At 40.1% G+C, this 17,030-nt stretch overlaps 1 protein-coding gene across 1 annotated transcript; it reads right to left on the bottom strand.

The window, feature by feature from the left end:
* Positions 1 to 3,022: 3,022 nt before the first annotated feature.
* Positions 3,023 to 16,782, bottom strand: PAK1IP1 (PAK1 interacting protein 1). Its single transcript, XM_021696997.1, has 10 exons — positions 16,652 to 16,782; positions 14,061 to 14,226; positions 10,616 to 10,736; positions 10,466 to 10,540; positions 9,879 to 9,931; positions 9,160 to 9,305; positions 8,968 to 9,065; positions 4,658 to 4,757; positions 3,671 to 3,794; positions 3,023 to 3,523 (listed from the first exon to the last, which is right to left on the bottom strand). The coding sequence occupies exons 1-10, from the start codon at positions 16,736 to 16,738 to the stop codon at positions 3,318 to 3,320; spliced, it is 1,176 nt and encodes a 391-aa protein (XP_021552672.1). The 5' UTR covers positions 16,739 to 16,782; the 3' UTR covers positions 3,023 to 3,317.
* Between the last annotated feature and the right edge of the window lie 248 nt (positions 16,783 to 17,030).

Raw genomic sequence — 17,030 nt, 5'->3', positions numbered from 1 at the left:
GGTGGCTCAGTTGGTTAAGTGACTGCCTTCGGCTCAGGTCATGATCCCAGGGTCCTGGGATCGAGCCCCGCATCGGGCTCCCTGCTCAGTGGAGAGTCTGCTCCCTCTCCCTCTGCCTGCTTGTGCTCTCTCTCTATCTCTCTGTCAAATAAATAAATAAAATCTTTAAAAAAAATAATAATAAAAAGATGTAAAATAAGGCATCCAAAACATAAAACGGATGAGGGGAGTAAAAATGTCTTGCTTTTAGAATGTGTTAGAACTTAACAGCTTAAAATAGACAGATACATATATATATATCAATATCTATATCTATCTATATTTATATATATGTATATATCAATATATAGGAATTTCATAGTAACCACAAACCAAAAACCTACGATACACAAAAAATAAAAAGGAACCCAGGGGCGCCTGGGTGGCTCAGTTGGTTAAGCGACTGCCTTCGGCTCAGGTCATGATCCTGGAGTCCCGGGATCGAGTCCCGCATCGGGCTCCCTGCTCGGCAGGGAGTCTGCTTCTCCCTCTGACCCTCCTCCCTCTCATGCTCTCTGTCTCTCATTCTCTCTCTCGCAAAAAAATTAAAAAAAAAAAAAAAAAATTAAAAAAGGAACCCAAACATAACACTAAAGAAAACCATCAAACCACAAAAGCAGTAAGATAACAAAGGAACAGAGAACATGGGGAAAAAAACAAAACAATTCACAAAATAGCACTCATATCAATATTTAATTACTTTAAATGTAAATGGTCTAAATACTAAATATTGAAGCAGAACAAAATTGGAGAACTGATACTACACAACCTCAAGACTTACTTTCCTACTGTAATCAGGACACTAAGGTGTTGGCAAAAAACAACAAACCCACAACAGATCATTGGAACAGAATAGAGAGCCCAGAAAAAGACCACCATAAATATAGGTGACTCTCAAACAGCGCCTTAGGGATGCCGACCCTCCACGCAGTCAAAAATCCGTGTATTAACTTTTAACTCCCCTCAAAGTTAGCTAAAAGTCTACTACTGACCAGAAGCCTTACTGATAACCGTTGATTAACACATATTTTGTAATGTGTTATATACCGTGTTCTTACAATAAAGTAAGCTAGAGAGAAAATGTTAAGAAAATCATAAGAGAAAATACATTTACAATACTGTACTGTATTTATATAGAAAAAAAAATCTGTAAGTGCACCTATACAGTTCAAACCCATGTTGTCCAAGGGTCAACTGTACAGTCAACTGATTTTTGACGAAGGAAGAGGCAATAAAACAAAGCAAAGATACTCTCTTCAACAAATGGTGCTGGAACAACTGAATATCCACATGCAAAAAAAAAAAAAAGTATCTGGACACGGACCCGTAACACCTATCACAAAAATTAACTCAGGATGGATCATAGACCTAAATGTAAAATGCAGAACTAGAAAACTCCTGCAAAGAAACCTAAGAGAAAACTGAGATGATATTTGGATATAACGAAGCCTTTTAAGATAGATCAAACACATGACCCATGAAAGAAATAGACAAGCTAGACTTTATTAAAATTAAAAACTTCTGCAAAAGGTATTCTCAAGAGAATGAGAAGACAAGCCAGACAGGAAAAAAAATATTTGCAAAAGACATCTGATAAAGGACTGCTATCGAAAATACAAACTCTTAAAACTCAATAGTAAGAAAACAATTTTATTAAAAAGCCAGATACCTTGACACCTCACCAAAGATAGACAGATGGCACATAAGCATATGAAAAGATGTCCTCTAGTAGGCGAAGGATAAAAACTGTGGTACATATGGACAATGGAATACTGTTGAGCTTTAAAAAGAAACGAGCCATCAAGCCATGAAAAGACACAGAAGAAACTTAAATGCAGGTTACGAGGGAAAGAAGCCACAATACTGAAAAGGCTACAATACTCTGATTCTAACATGTACATTCTGGAAAAGGTGAAACTATGGAGGCAATAAAAAGATCAGTGATTATGGGAAGTCGGGTAGGGGAGATATGAATAGACAGAACACAAGAGTTGTTTCAGGGCAGTGGGAATATTCTGTGGATTGTATTAATATGTCATTACACATTTGTCCCCTACAGTGTACAACACCGAGTGATCCCTAAGGTAAATTACGAACTTTGGGTGATTATGAGACATTGATGTAGGTTCATCCTTGGTACAAAGTGTACCATTCTTGGGAGTGATGTTGATCATGGGGGAGGCTATGCATGTGTAGAGGCAGGGGATATATGGGACATCCCATATAAGCACCATATGCATCTTTGCTTGTAGGCCTAGATGATTTCCTTCCTGTGAAGGGGCAGTGGCAATTCCAGTGTCCAAATGTTAGAGGTCTCAATTTGCCTGAACGGGAGGGATTCCCTGTTGGCCTCAGGTATTTGACATCCGGTCAGCTAATTCCAATCTACGAATCCTCTATTAAGGTGTCTTTTCAAAACACCCAGGAAATCTACTGAGGAATAAAATGAGAGATGACAAGATTATAATCAGCAGGCTGAATTTAAGACTCTTTGTTAGATTAAGTGAATTTTTGTTGGCCTGAAACAGATGAAAAAAACCTAGGAGGGCACCTGGGTGGCTCAGTTGGTTAAGCGACTGCCTTCGGCTCAGGTCATGATCCCAGGGTCCTGGGATCGAGCCCCGCATCGGGCTCCCTGCTCCGCGGGAAGCCTGCTTCTCCCTCTCCCACTCACCTGCTTATGTTCCCTCTCTCGCTGTGTCTGTCAAATAAATAAATAAAATCTTTAAAAAAACAAAAACAAAACAAAAAAAACTGTATATTTTAGGGGCGCCTGGGTGGCTCAGTCAGTTAAGCATCTGCCTTCAGCTCAGGTCATGATCTCAGGGTCCTGGGATCGAGCCCCGCGCCGGGCTCCCTGCTGAGTAGGAAGCCTGCTTCTCCCTCCCCCTACTCGTGCTTGCTTGCTCTCTCTCAAGTAAATACATAAAATCTTAAAAAAAAAAAAAAAAAAAACTGTGTATATTTTAAACTACAATATTTTGAAAAGATCTTTATTTGCTTTATACAACAGTAAAAATTAATATATTACACATTAACATAGTATATATCACCATGATACATAATTAATAAAATGTTGCCTACCAAAAATAGTTTCACCACTGTTAAAAAAAATAAACACATAAAAGTGGTTTTTTTTTTTAAGCTGTACATTTTCTCCAAAAGAAGAAATTTCTAGCTTTTACTTGGGGGGGAGGGGGGTAAAGGGTACATGTGAAAAGAATGATTCCATCTAAGAAGTTTTTCTCATAGGAGAAATGTGGGATTCACTGTGTCATTCATATTTTCTTCTTTTTTCTCTTCTTTTTTTCCAACATTTCTACCATTTTCCTCTTCTTAGTTGACACCGAGGTATTTCCTTTCGTTGGCTTATTACTATCACCAGTTAAATCACATTTCTTTGCGTTATGTATGGACTGCTTTTTTTCTTCCTGCACTACATCGCCAGCTTCCTTTTTGTTGATTTTGGACTGTTCTTTACTCACTAAAACACAAGAGACAGTACATTTAAAGACCGCTTTTCCTCTCTTGAAATAAACAAGGCTGACAATAAAGTGAAGTTATCCGAATCTCCTCCATTTCAACAATTCAAGAGTTAATAAATTTTCTAAAAATGATGACTTTCACTTACCAGGAGAAGGCTCTGCAGCTGAAGGCAGGCTTTCTTGTGTGTCTCTCACTCTGTCTAGCCACACCCCAAGACATGTCAGTCTGGCATTAGTTTTTACTTCACAGAGCAAAGATGGGGGAACTTTCTAAAACAGAAGAAAAATTGATGATAACATAGGGGAATTTTCAATAATTTCTTTTTCCTTAATCAAGTGAACTTATTATTTTTTTAAGATTTTATTTTTTTAAGTAATCTCTACACCCAACATGGGGCTCAAACTTACAACCCCAAGATCAAAAGTTGCATACTTTTCTGACTGAGTCAGGCAGTTGGAATTTTAAGTTTTTGATTTAAAAGTTATATTATTTTCTTGAGAATAAAACATGCTGCTTAGAAGAAATCTAATATCTTGATTCATGTTTGGTTTGACTATGTCCTTGACAGAGCTTGTTTCTGAGTATTCAGAAACTGTAAATTCTTTAAGGAAAAGGACCATCATTTCTAGGTTTTAACACAGAACCTTGCATAGACACTCAACAAACCACATTCACAGAATTGTCTATAAATAGACAATCAAGAATAATAAACCAAGAGGGTCTGTAAGAATGAGACTACTGAAGGGAATTTAATTTTCCAAGTATCTGGTTCAAAACTATTGTTAGTTCCATTATCAATCAGTAATTTTCTCAAATTTTTAGTAATGGCAGTATTTTTATCTAACAAAATCTTACAGAGAACATCTATATACAAACAAAAGAGAAGAAAGCAGCGCTTCTCTGAAAAAGCAGAGGAGTTCTGGGACCCTGCCAGCTCACTCACCAATACCAACCCCCAAGGTAGCTCTTGGAAGCCTAACTTTAAAACTACAAATATCAACCACGCATGGAAGAGACTTTAAGTTTATTTAAAGATTTCTGCCTTGAAAAACAGTCCACCTCCCTTAACTCAAAGCAATACTAGTAGTAAGACTTGCATTAAAGTACATTTATATTGTGTTAAGACACTGACCTTATCCTGCTTAAGCTTCCACATTTTGATGAAACCATCACTCGATGCTGTAATAACAACATGATGCTCTGGAACTTCAAAACTGAACATGTCTTTTATCCTAGAATAGAAACATGAACACCATAAAGGCTCCATTCTCCCAGATAGTATGATATTGTCATAAAGCTTCTATGCACAGTCTCTTGATTTTTCAATGTTCCAAGTGCTTCCAAACTGCTTAAGGAACAATGCTAAAATCTAACTATGCTTCACATTCCCATGAGTCAGTGAGTCCTTTTCAGGGTCCAAATTCCAAGATAAAATGGACTATCAGCCACTACTATCATCACTGCTGTTCAACATAGTACTACAAGTCCTAGCCTCAGCAATCAGACAACAAAAAGAAATAAAAGGCATCTGAATTGGCAAAGAAGTCAAATTCTCGCTCTTAGCAGATGACATGATACTATGTGGAAAATCCAAAAGACTCCACCCCAAAATTGCTAGAACTCATATAGGAATTCAGCAAAGTGGCAAGATATAAAATCAATGCACAGAAATCAATTGCATTCCTACACATTAACAATGAAACAGAAGAAAGAGAAATAAAGGAGCCGATCCCATTTACAACTGCACCCAAAACCATTAAGACACCTAGGAATAAACCTAACCAAAGAGGCAAAGGATCTGTACTCAGAAAACTATAGAACACTCATGAAAGAAATTGAGGAAGACACAAAGAAATGGAAAAACATTCCATGCTCATGGATTGGTAGAACAAAATATTGCCAAAATGTCTATGCTACCTAGAGGCGCCTGGGTGGCTCAGTTGGTTAAGCGTCTGCCTTTAGCTCAGGTCACGATCCCAGGGTCCTGGGATCAAGCCCCACATTGGGCTCCCTGCTCTGCGGGGAGCCTGCTTCTCCCTCTCACTCTGTCTGCCACTCCCCGCTTGTGCTCGCACTCTCTGTCAAATAAATAAATAAAATCTTAAACAAACAAAAAACCCCTATGCTACCCAGAGCAATCTACACATTCAATGCAATCCCTATCAAAATACCATCAACCTTTTTCACAGAGTTGGAACAAATAATCCTAAAATTTGTATGGAACCAGAAGAGACCCAAATAGCCAGAGGAATGTTGAAAAAGAAAAGCAAAGCTGGTGACATCATAATTCCGGACTTCAAGCTCTATTACAAAGCTGTCATCATCACGACAGTATGGTACTGGCACAAAAACAGACACATAGATCAGTGGAACAGAATAGAAAACCAAGAAATGGACCCTGAACTCTACAGTCAACTAATCTTCGACAAAGCAGGAAAGAATATCAGTGGAAAAAAGACAGTCTCTTCAACAAATGGTGTTGGGAAAATTGGACAGCCACATGCAGAAGAATGAAACTGGACCATTTCCTTATAGCATACACAAAAATAGACTCAAAATGGATGAAAGACCTGAGTGTGAGACAGGAATCCATCAAAATCCTAGAGGAGAACCCAGGCAGCAACCTTTTCAACCTTGACCGTAGCAACTTCTTGCTAGACATGTCTCCGAAGGCAAGGGAAGCAAGGGCAAAAATGAACTATTGGGACTTTATCAAGATAAAGCATAGCAAAGGAAATAGTAAACAAAGCCCAAAGACAACCGACAGAATGGAAGAAGATATTTGCAAATGACAAATCGGATAAAGGGCTAATATCCAAAATCTATAAAGAACTTATCAAACTCAACACCCAAAGAACAAATAATCCAATCAAGAAATGGGCAGAAGACATGTATAATATACAGTGGAATATTACGCAGCCATCAAAAAATTGAAATCTTGCCATTTGCAACGACATGGATGGAACTAGAGGGTATTATGGTAAGCGAAATAAGTCAATCACAGAAAGACAATTATCATATGATCTCACTGATATGTGGAATTTAAGAAACAAGGCAGAGGATCATAGGGGAAGAGAGGAAAAAACGAAACAAGATGAAACCAGAGAGGGAGACCAACCATAAGAAACTCTTTTTTTTTTTTTTAAAGATTTTATTTATTTATTTGAGAGAGAGAATGAGAGACAGAGAGCATGAGAGGGAGGAGGGTCAGAGGGAGAAGCAGACTCCCCACCGAGCAGGGAGCCCGATGCGGGACTCGATCCCGGGACTCCAGGATCATGACCTGAGCCGAAGGCAGTCGCTTAACCAACTGAGCCACCCAGGCGCCCCTGCCATAAGAAACTCTTAAGCATAGAAAACAAACTGAGGGTTGCTGCAGGGGAGGGGGGTGGAGGGATGGGGTAACTGGGTGATGCACATTAAGGAGGGCATGTAACGTAATGAAGCACCGGGTGTTATATATATAAGACTGATGAATCACAGGCCTGTACCTCTGAAACCAGTAATACATTAGATGTTAATTGAATTTAAATTTAAAAAGCATTAAAAAAAAAAAAAGGTCAAAAGAATGATCATGATAACTATATTAGGTTATCATAAAGGAAATAAAGATACTTAAGTCCCTAATCTCAAGAGACTCCAAGTTCAGGATGAAGAGACAAATAGAACAGAGATGAACCATGGTTTCCACCTACACACCTCCAGTGCCACCACCTTCGTCCCAGCTACTGCCATTGTTCTTCTAGACTTCCGGGTAGCCTAAGTGGCTAAAATTATGAATCAAATCATGTTACTCCCAGGCTTAAAATCCTACAAAACGGGATCCTTCTAAAAATAACACAGGACAGGAGGAAGGGGCTGGGGACGTATATAAAGCAAGTCTGGCTATAAACGGACAACTGCTGAAGCTGGGTGGTGGGTCTATGGGGGTTGCCTCCTTAAACTCGTCTATATGCCTTTAAATTTTTCCATAGTAAGAAATAAACAAAACAAAATCTACAAAGGCCCTCAGTGTAAAATCTAAACTCCTCACCAGTTTACAAGGCCATGCACCATTTGGCTCACTCTGCACAAAGCTCTTTCATTTGTTGCTAAAATACACCCAGCTCCTTCCTCCCTCAGGTGCACTATGCCTGCCTTCTCTCCTCTCTTTAGAAACAGCTCTCTTCATCTGTGAAGTCCCACCCTCCCCCTTCCCCGATCATACTAAGTTACCACTGTCATTCTCAAGGCACACCTTTCTGTTTCCTTCCAAATTATCTGCTTACATGTTTATCATCTGTCTGTTGCTCCACTAACAAGAAACACAAATGCAAGCCCTTGTCTTTTTTGTTCATCATTTAAAAACTTAGTGCAGTTCTTAATGGATTCTCGTGAATACCTGTTAAATGAATGGATGAACGGCAAAATATATGAAGTGTTATCTTAAGTGTTCCAGTTTTACTAGTACATTTGAAATGACCTTGAACACTTCCCAAAGCAGGAAAAAAACAGGGCCTGTACAATGGTAGTACTCAGACCATTCAAAGAGAATTATTTGGAAAATAAAAACTAGGACTTATTTAAGACATAGAAGAGAGGCGCCTGGGTGGCTCAGTCGTTAAGCGTCTGCCTTCGGCTCAGGTCATGATCCCAGGGTCCTGGGATCGAGACCTGCATCGGGCTCCCTGCTCAGCGGGAAGCCTGCTTCTCCCTCTCCCTCTCCCCCTGCTGTGTTCCCTCTCTTGCTGTGTCTCTTTCTGTCAAATAAATAAATAAATAAAATCTTTAAAAAAAAAAAAGACATAGAAGAACACGCAAATGAAGCATATTAAAGTGTAACTGTACATTATCACCTTTTCCAAAACAGTAGAAAAAGCAGAGGCAGAAAGAACTGGATTTGGGTCCCAGTTCCCTCACCCAACAGTGAGTTAATCTTGGCCAAGTCACTTAGCCGTTTACTCTGAGAATCAGTGTCTACCCCTAGAAATACAGTGAGCAGTAAGAGGTTAAGAAAGACTGGCACAAAACAGAAGTCAATACTGTCACATATTTCTCCTGTAGGAAAAACAACTAGTGTACAAAGAGGGAAGAAGTGGACAAGGGGCATAGAGTAAAAGGACAGAGAGGTCCTGGCAAAGCTCAATTGTTTAATTTCTTTGTTCCTCTTCAAATTTGGTTGATTTCAGGCCCCAAGTTTAATAGTATTACTGGAAAAATATCTTGTGCAATCACTAGTCCTGATGCCAACTTCCCCACTTTTGCACTACTTAAGGCCAAGAAGACATTTCCACCATCCTCTCACACTCCAGAAATCATATATATGTAGAAATGTCTATCTCTGCAGTTGTTCATGAGAAAACATGTACCCTGCTTTATGAAACTACTGCATATGTAACATTTATTGAAGACTCTACACATACATACACATAGAGACTGGCAAAAAAAAAAAAAAAAAAGTACCTGTTTTCATGAGCTTTAAATTCACAGAGGCACATTAGTGAATCACAGTCAAAAAACCTTACAACTTCTTCATCTCCAGCCACTGCAAGGACAGACTCCTAGCAGAGAAAAAAAGAATATCCAGAATGTCATCAACAATTCCAACCATCATCAAAGACACTAAGATTACACCACTGATTTCTGGCCACTTACTGAAAGAAATGTAACGGAAGATATTCTCTTTTCATTTGTGATGGTGCCACTAATAGACGCAGTGTCAAGTTGATAGACATCTATTTTATTCAGTATGACAACTATGTATTTCTCTCCTCTTGGGGACCATTCCACTATGTGAGCATCTGTAAGTTAAAAACACAAAGCTTTTCTATTTCATAAACAAGAAATGAAATGATCAGAGTAGTAATAAAAAGAACAAATAGTTGCACCGTGCATTTTCACATCCAAGACCCTATTGAACCTTCACAACGAACTTTTGGTACATATTTTGCAAGTTAAGTTTTAAAAAACAAACTGGATTCAAAAGCATCATTAAGTCATAGACCTGGTAGGTGACACGGTCATGATAAGAATTCCAATCTAAAATGGGAAAGGAAAAGGGCACCTGGGTGGCTCAGTCAGTTAAACGTCTGCCTTCAACTAAGGTTATGATCCCGGGGTCCTGGGATCGAGCCCCGCATCGGGCTCCCTGCTCAGCAGGGAGCCTTGCTTCTCCCTCTCCCTCTGCCAGCCACTCCCCCTGCTTGTGCTCTCTCAAATAATCTTTAAAATTAAATAAAATAAAAATGGGAAAATAACCTAAATCACTGCCCTAGGAGGTAACCACCACCATGCAGAGAAATAAAGGTGTGTATGTATGTATATATATTCATATTCCATCAAGTTATAAAAAACATTCCAAATAAAGTACTCACTTTGTTTTATATTTTTTATGAATGCTGATCTTCCTTCCACAAGATTCCACGTTCTGCAAAACACAGGAAGTTCACTTATGGCATGATCACTAACTTTTACTAGGTGTAAAGGGAAGCATAATGAAGACCTACTCAAACGACAATTTACTACAATAGGCAGCTAGTTAGAATGATCACGTTTCTTACAGCAACACTGGAAATATTTACTATCAAGCAAGATCAACTCATCCATTCCTAGACCCCTTTCGCATACTTAAAATGTTTAATATATTCTCCAAATATTTCACTTCCTAAAACATTTGTTTTTAGGACCACCATCCTCTTCACTTCACAGTTCACAATGACTGGGATGTACGGTGTACATGTGAACACAAAGCTTGTTATTTTTTCTCTACCACTGTGAAAAGGTTCACTAGCTTTCCATCTTTTCTTGTACTGCAATACCTTTAAATAGCTGACAGCCATGAGATAAGACAGAAAATGAGTCTAATTATTGTACTAAAATATACCCTGATGGTAGCTTCCTGTTGTCCCTGGAGAACAAAGACCACAACTTAGAAAAGATGCTCTCAGCATTAACAACTTACCTTAACGTCTTATCCGTACCCACGGACAGGGCCAACTTGCCAGATGGGTGAATGGAAAGGAAGGTCACATGTCCTCTAAAAGGAAACCAACAGTTAGCCCCCAACTTGACTGGCACCTAGAGACCCCCAGCAGGAAAGGGCTACACTCACTTGTGAGCTTTAATGGACTTCAGGCACTCCCATTTCTTTGCATCCCACACACAAATGAGTCCATCTTCTGCCCCACTGATTAAGTGCCTGTTGCCATAGAATTTTAGGCAAGTTATTGTGCCTGTGGAAAAACCAAGATAGGCAAACTTAATATTCATTTTGAATGCAAACCCCATTTCTGGTTTGAAGGTTATGCTGTGGCAAGTAAACATCTAAGGTCTTAGTATTACTGAAATATACCTTAAAGTCTTAGGTGAAGAGATTCATTTTTTTCACATTAGAACATACAGTTTCAGGGCTATGCAAATATTTTCAGCAGAATTTCTCTAGTTGTAGACACAGAGCTAATCAGTTCACTTTCTGGCTCTATATCTCCACAATCATAAATTTAGGAGATGGCTGGCTAGGATTGTTTGAGTAGAAGTCAAACAAAACCAACCAGAAAACCAGCTGATCTGGGGAACAAACCAAGATGTACAGCCATTTGACTTCTACTTTCGAAACAGTGAGTGAGTGACCCAATCATCCACAATCCAATTATTATCACTCCAGACCTGCTTTTGATTTGTACACAGTTCTCATTCACTGTCATAAGAATTTATTAGAGGGGCGCCTGGTTAGTAGAGCATATTGACTCTTGATCTCAGGGTTGTGAGTTCAAGCCCCACACTGGGTGTAGAGATTACTTAAAAATAAAATTAAAAAAAAACTTAATTTAAAAAAATTTAAAATCTTTAAAAATTTATTAGAACAACTTTATAATTTGTTCCACTATTCAACTATGCCTCTGTAATCTCCCTTCCATGGTTCACAAATTTTCCTGTATCTTTTCAACTTCACAAAACACTCTACTTCCCTCTGCCCAAACTAAAGCCTGACTCTCCCATGAATTTCTCCTACAGCTCTTGGAATTGGGAAACATAACATATTCACTGTCCTCAAATATAAACCTCGCTCTAAGGAGGTAAGGTGATAGAAGAACCCAGCATTCTTTTAACTCCCAAAAGCAATGCACACCATTATACATTTACCCTCAAGTAAAATTCCCTATCCTTTGAAGCCTGTCACCCAACTTAACTGCCCTATAGCTCAGTGGTCAACAGACTACTGTCTGTAAGCCACACCTGGTGGCCTGTTTTCATAAATGCAGTTTTACTGGAACACAGACTCCCTTGTTCAGTTCCAAAATGTCTATGGCTGTTTTTACACCACAAAAGCAGAGCTGAGTAATCAAAACCGAAAACATACAGACATAAAGCCTAAATGTTTACTCTTTTGTCCTTTTCAGAATAAGGGTATGAACCCTGGGTTCACTGCTGTTCACCTGCCACGTCCTACTCAACCCTTTACATTGTCCTTTATATTGAAAGAGTCAAAGATCTTTGATGAATGATTTTGCACCCCGCTACCCCAAAAAGCACTAATAATATATGCGGTTACATACGACTTTATCAAAGTGGGAGTCTTCAGTCATCTTTGCCCGTTTTCCTCTTTCCTATTACCCTATTTCCTACTCTGGAAAAGAGCTTATCTATTACCAACTGTTAGAAAAATAGGAGTTAGGGGCGCCTGGGTGGCTCAGTTGGTTAAGCATCTGCCTTCAGCTCAGGTCATGATCTCAGGGTCCTGGGATAGAGCCCCACATCGGGCTCCCCGCTCGGAGGCGGGGGGGTGGGGGGTAGTCTGCTTCTCCCTTTCCCTCTGCCCCTCCCCCACCTCACGTGCTAATAAATAAATAAAATCTTGAAAAAACCCAAACAAACAGGAATTAAACAAGGAATGAAGGAAATTAGGAACCATACTTCATCCCCATCCAAACTCCTTCTCAGTCAGTCCTTTTCCTGTTGGGGAACACCTGAACTAGTGGCTCTAGGCAGACAATATTTGTTTAACTTATTTCTTCCATGCCCAAGGGAGAGAGAAGACTTTCTTGTATGAACTGGGATCAGGAGACAGAATGGAAAAGGAATGTATGTTGAATTCACTCAAAGCCTAGCTTCTGTTGAAAAGGAAAATGCTTGTCAAAGTAGCTAAAGGACCTAAAAAAGACACTGACCACTCCAAATTTACTGCCAGAACCAATGCATGGTGGTCTCATCTGCCTTTAATTGCAGGAAACCAACATCCTTAGCAGTGTCCCTGGGAAAATACAATAAAAACACCATAATATTCAATACTGGAAAAAAACTTACCTATTTAGTCTCCCTACTTGTTGATCCTACCACTATCCTGGAAAACTTCACTATCACTGTGGAAAACCCAGGCATGACTTGAGAATCACCAGTCCCGACCTCCTCAACTCAAGTGGCCTTTGCCTCCTCTCTGGTTTAGTCCCTCACACCTACACCCCAGACACAGTTACCACCTAGAGCTGCTCCACATTACAACTCTTGAACTCTTAAGAGCCTCACCCCTGCCCACAACCTCACCACTCACCAGCCCATTCATGCCCCCCTTCATTCACAGTCCATCTGCTCTTTTATTTCAGAGATCTGTAGACTCTTCACACCCCATTTTCTCTAGACCAACAAGCTCTTCTTTCACCAAAATCCTGAATTCCTTTGTATATCAATCCACCTATTGCACACACCAACTAGCTTTCTGCTCCCCATAAAAATGCCGGTAGCTTACTGCAAACGGATGTTACTCGATCCAGAGCCTCCAACTTCAATCAGGCAGACTCTCATCAGTCTTTTGCTTGTTCTTGGTCAGCATCTCTCTCATATCCCAGATGCCAGCACTTTCCTCAAGCCCGCACAGCCCCTCCCTCCCATTCAATCCCTAACCTCTTCTTCTCAAGGACCACCCAGGACCCGGCCCATCTACTTCTCCAGCCACCCCAACCTCTGTTTTAACCTTCTCATAATACCAACTTGCTTACAGTTCCCTATGCACATAGTGGTTAAAAACATGGGCTCTAGACCTAGGTTTGAGTCTAGTTCCATTGTTTTGTAACCGTGGGTAAGTCAAGTTAACATCATTGAATTTCGGTTTTCTCTTCTATGAACTGAAGGTACAAGTGTAGTTTCTTGGCACACTGCTGGGCACGTGGTACTCCCTCAATAAAGTCAGCTATCAACATGAGGCTGTTCCTGTGCTCCTCATGCTTCCTGCTCTGCCTGGAATGCCCTTTCTCCTGCCTAGCTAACAACTGGTACTTCCCTTTTAAGACAATTCAGTCAGATGTCATTTTGGTGAAGTTTTCAGTGAAAAGTCGCTTCCTCCCACTGCCCCCAGAGTGAGTGAAGTGCCTCCCTTCTGTCTCCCAATATGGACTATGAAGAACTTAAGGATAAAAAAAAAAAAAAAAATCACACTTTTCTCATTTCTGTATTCCCTAGCACAGAACCTGCTACATAATAGACACCTAATGAATTATTCAACTGAAGTCAAATTGTAAAGTAATGATACCTCAACATTATCTTAAAGAATATAATTTTCTCACCATTGTGATGCACTAGAGCCCCATGGTCTATCTTCTTTTTCATGTCATATATGTGAATTGTTTCATCTTTGCTCCCAGTCACTACAAAACGACTATTTACAGCCACCGCCGACAAGGAGGCAGTATGGGCATGGTGAGTGAAGTCAGCCACAGGAGTCCATTTTTGCTGAAGAGTAAAACACACAATCAATGTCACAATCATATCACAGTTCTCTAGAAACACATAAGCGATTCCACAACTCATGAAAACTACCAGTAGATACTTACGAACGGAGAAGAAATTATGCAATGACAGCAGATTAAGAAAAACAAAGAACCTGAGAAATAAGGCAGGCAGCAAGGAAATCAGAAGGCAATGCTGGGTATCATGACTCCAAAACAATTATGGAGACCAGACTACTTTAAGGTCCTATCCAAATCCTTAACTGCTTAATATTTACTTATATGTGAGACTTGCATACCGTTCATTCATTCAAATGTTCAGATTTTGAATTGAATTTATTCATTCAAATACTAAATGACTACTATGCGCTTGGCACCATTTTAGACAGTTGATACATAGCAGTGAAGAAAAGAAAGTCCTTATTCTAATAGAACTGCCATCCCTGTGGGAGAGACAAACAGTAAACAAATATGTCACATACAGATGAGTATAATGACAAGTCTTTTTTTTTTTAAGATTTTATTTATTTATTTGTCAGAGAAAGAGCAAGCACAAGGAGGGGGAGCGGCAGGCAGATCCTGAGATCATGACCTGAGCCAAAGGCAGACGCTTAACGACTGAGCCACCCAGGCGCCCCTAATGACAAGTCTCATAAAGAAAAATAAACAGGATGAAGAGTATGCTTCCTTCCATTAGTACCAATATAAGCCCTAGAGAATGACCAATGATGAGGTCTCAAGAACTCTATGCTTATTGATAATGCAACTTTTGATTGAGTGAGATTGGTTGAGTGCAAAGAATGACTGACAGCTGAATACATATACACACCTCAAAGTGAAGGAGATGCATCAAGACGTATTAGCAAAACAAACACACCAAAGAAGAAGAAAAAAAACCCATCACACCTCTCTGAATACACTTAAGATGTGTTACTGCAAAGTAATTTCTTTTTTTTTTTTAAGATTTTATTTATTTGACAGATAGAGACACAGCGAGAGAGGGAATACAAGCAGGGGGACTGGGAGAGGGAGAAGCAGGCTTCCCGCCGAACAGGGAGCCCGATGCGGGGCTCGATCCCAGGACCCTGGGATCATGACCTAAGCCAATGGCAGACGCTTAACGAGCCACCCAGGCGCCCCTGCAAAGTAATTTTTAAATAACTACACCAACAGACACTGCTTCCATCAACCAGGATCAAGAGAGCCTCTTCTGAGTAAAGGCACAATATTCCTTAGGGGCTGCTATGGCCATAAATCAAAAATAACCTTTGCTTGTGCATATTACAGAAGGAATGTTGATTATCTGAGCTACTGTCTGTGTAGGTTTAGCAGTAGTAGTGGACAGTTTAAGAGCTTCGTGTTTCAGAGACACCTGGGGACTTGAGTCCCAGGTCTCCCAATTATTAGCTGTGAGACCTTGAGCAGGTCACTCAAGGGATCTCAACTTCAGGCTCCTCATCTGTAAAACAGGGATAACGGTATCTGCCTCAGGGGGTTGCTGTGAGAACTACTATGTATCTGGAACAATGAGCAACTTTTTTAGAATGAGTAACACAATCAATAGCATCATCTTTAAGCATACAAGAGATGTCATCTTTCAGCCAAAAGCAGATAGAAACAAAATAAACAAAACAAATTAGTCAAGTTATATACTTCCAGTTTTCTGGTTCATTCAAGACTGACACCTCGACTTCATAAAGAAGTACTGATAAAAGTAGGTTTCTAAGAGATTCGTAGATTTGCTTAGGGAAAAATTTACCGGGTTAAAAGTTAAATCTTATTTCTAGTCCTGGATATGTCCTAACTACCTGTTTCACTAACGGAAATTTACTTAACCTTTTTGCTCACACATCTAGTAAAAATACTTTATTTTGTTGTAATTTTCTCCATGCATTTGTCTCCTCTGCTCTCCTCCTGTTGGCAAGCTGTCTAGCACTGGATCCATTCCTTTGGCTTCTCTGTAACTCCACTGCCAATTAACGGCCCCATGGTAAAGGGTCCAAAAATACCGAATGAATCGGGACACTTTTTTTTCTCCCTTTTTATTAATGAGTTTATCCTGATCCAGCTCTAATATTTTGTAAAATTCCGACAAAACTCAGTAAGAGGGCGAACTGTTCTTTCATTAAATCCTGAACACGGAAAACTGGCTGTCAACTTACCGGAGCGAGGCTTAAATCCATAACCTGACTCATTTGCCTGTTGGCAGGAATGCCAGCTTCCTTCCTGTAAAGTGGTCAGGATGTCTACTAAAACCAACAGACATGATCTCATTTTATGAAATGCCTACTCTCTGTTTTAAAAAAAGTAAATTATAAGTTTGATTCATCAATTAATCCCTAAGAGATCAATGTGTTTACTGACCTCTAATGATGTGCCTACTTCCGCCGTGTGGGAACCCGACCAGACTTACCCGCGCACCCTCTTACCTCTTCGTGGTCGTCGCCTGCATCCGGCTCCGGGTGTATAGCGAACCCAAAAAGGACCTGTTCGTAGCAACCAGCTACCAGCTCCATTCAGCAGCGCACGTGCCTATTCAACTAGCCCCGCTCAGCTGAGAATGACGAAAGCGGATGCCAGAGGAAGTAGGGTCCTTCCTGCATCGGCGCTCAAATTTACGTCACGAGCGCAGGCTGCCTTTTGGGCGCCTGCCTCCGTGAAAACGGTTTCAGAGCTCGAAGATCACGCGGAGCTTCCAAGAGGAGAATAAAGAAGAACGCCACATGAGGAAGTGCTCATGACGAGGAGAAAAAAGTTAGGGGCAAGCAGATATATCCTAGGTGGCTGCGAGCTAGACACGTCTAAGGG

This window comes from Neomonachus schauinslandi, chromosome 8 (assembly GCF_002201575.2).
Source record: "Neomonachus schauinslandi chromosome 8, ASM220157v2, whole genome shotgun sequence".
Taxonomy (NCBI): domain Eukaryota; kingdom Metazoa; phylum Chordata; class Mammalia; order Carnivora; family Phocidae; genus Neomonachus; species Neomonachus schauinslandi.
This window is presented reverse-complemented; position numbering and strand designations above follow the sequence as displayed.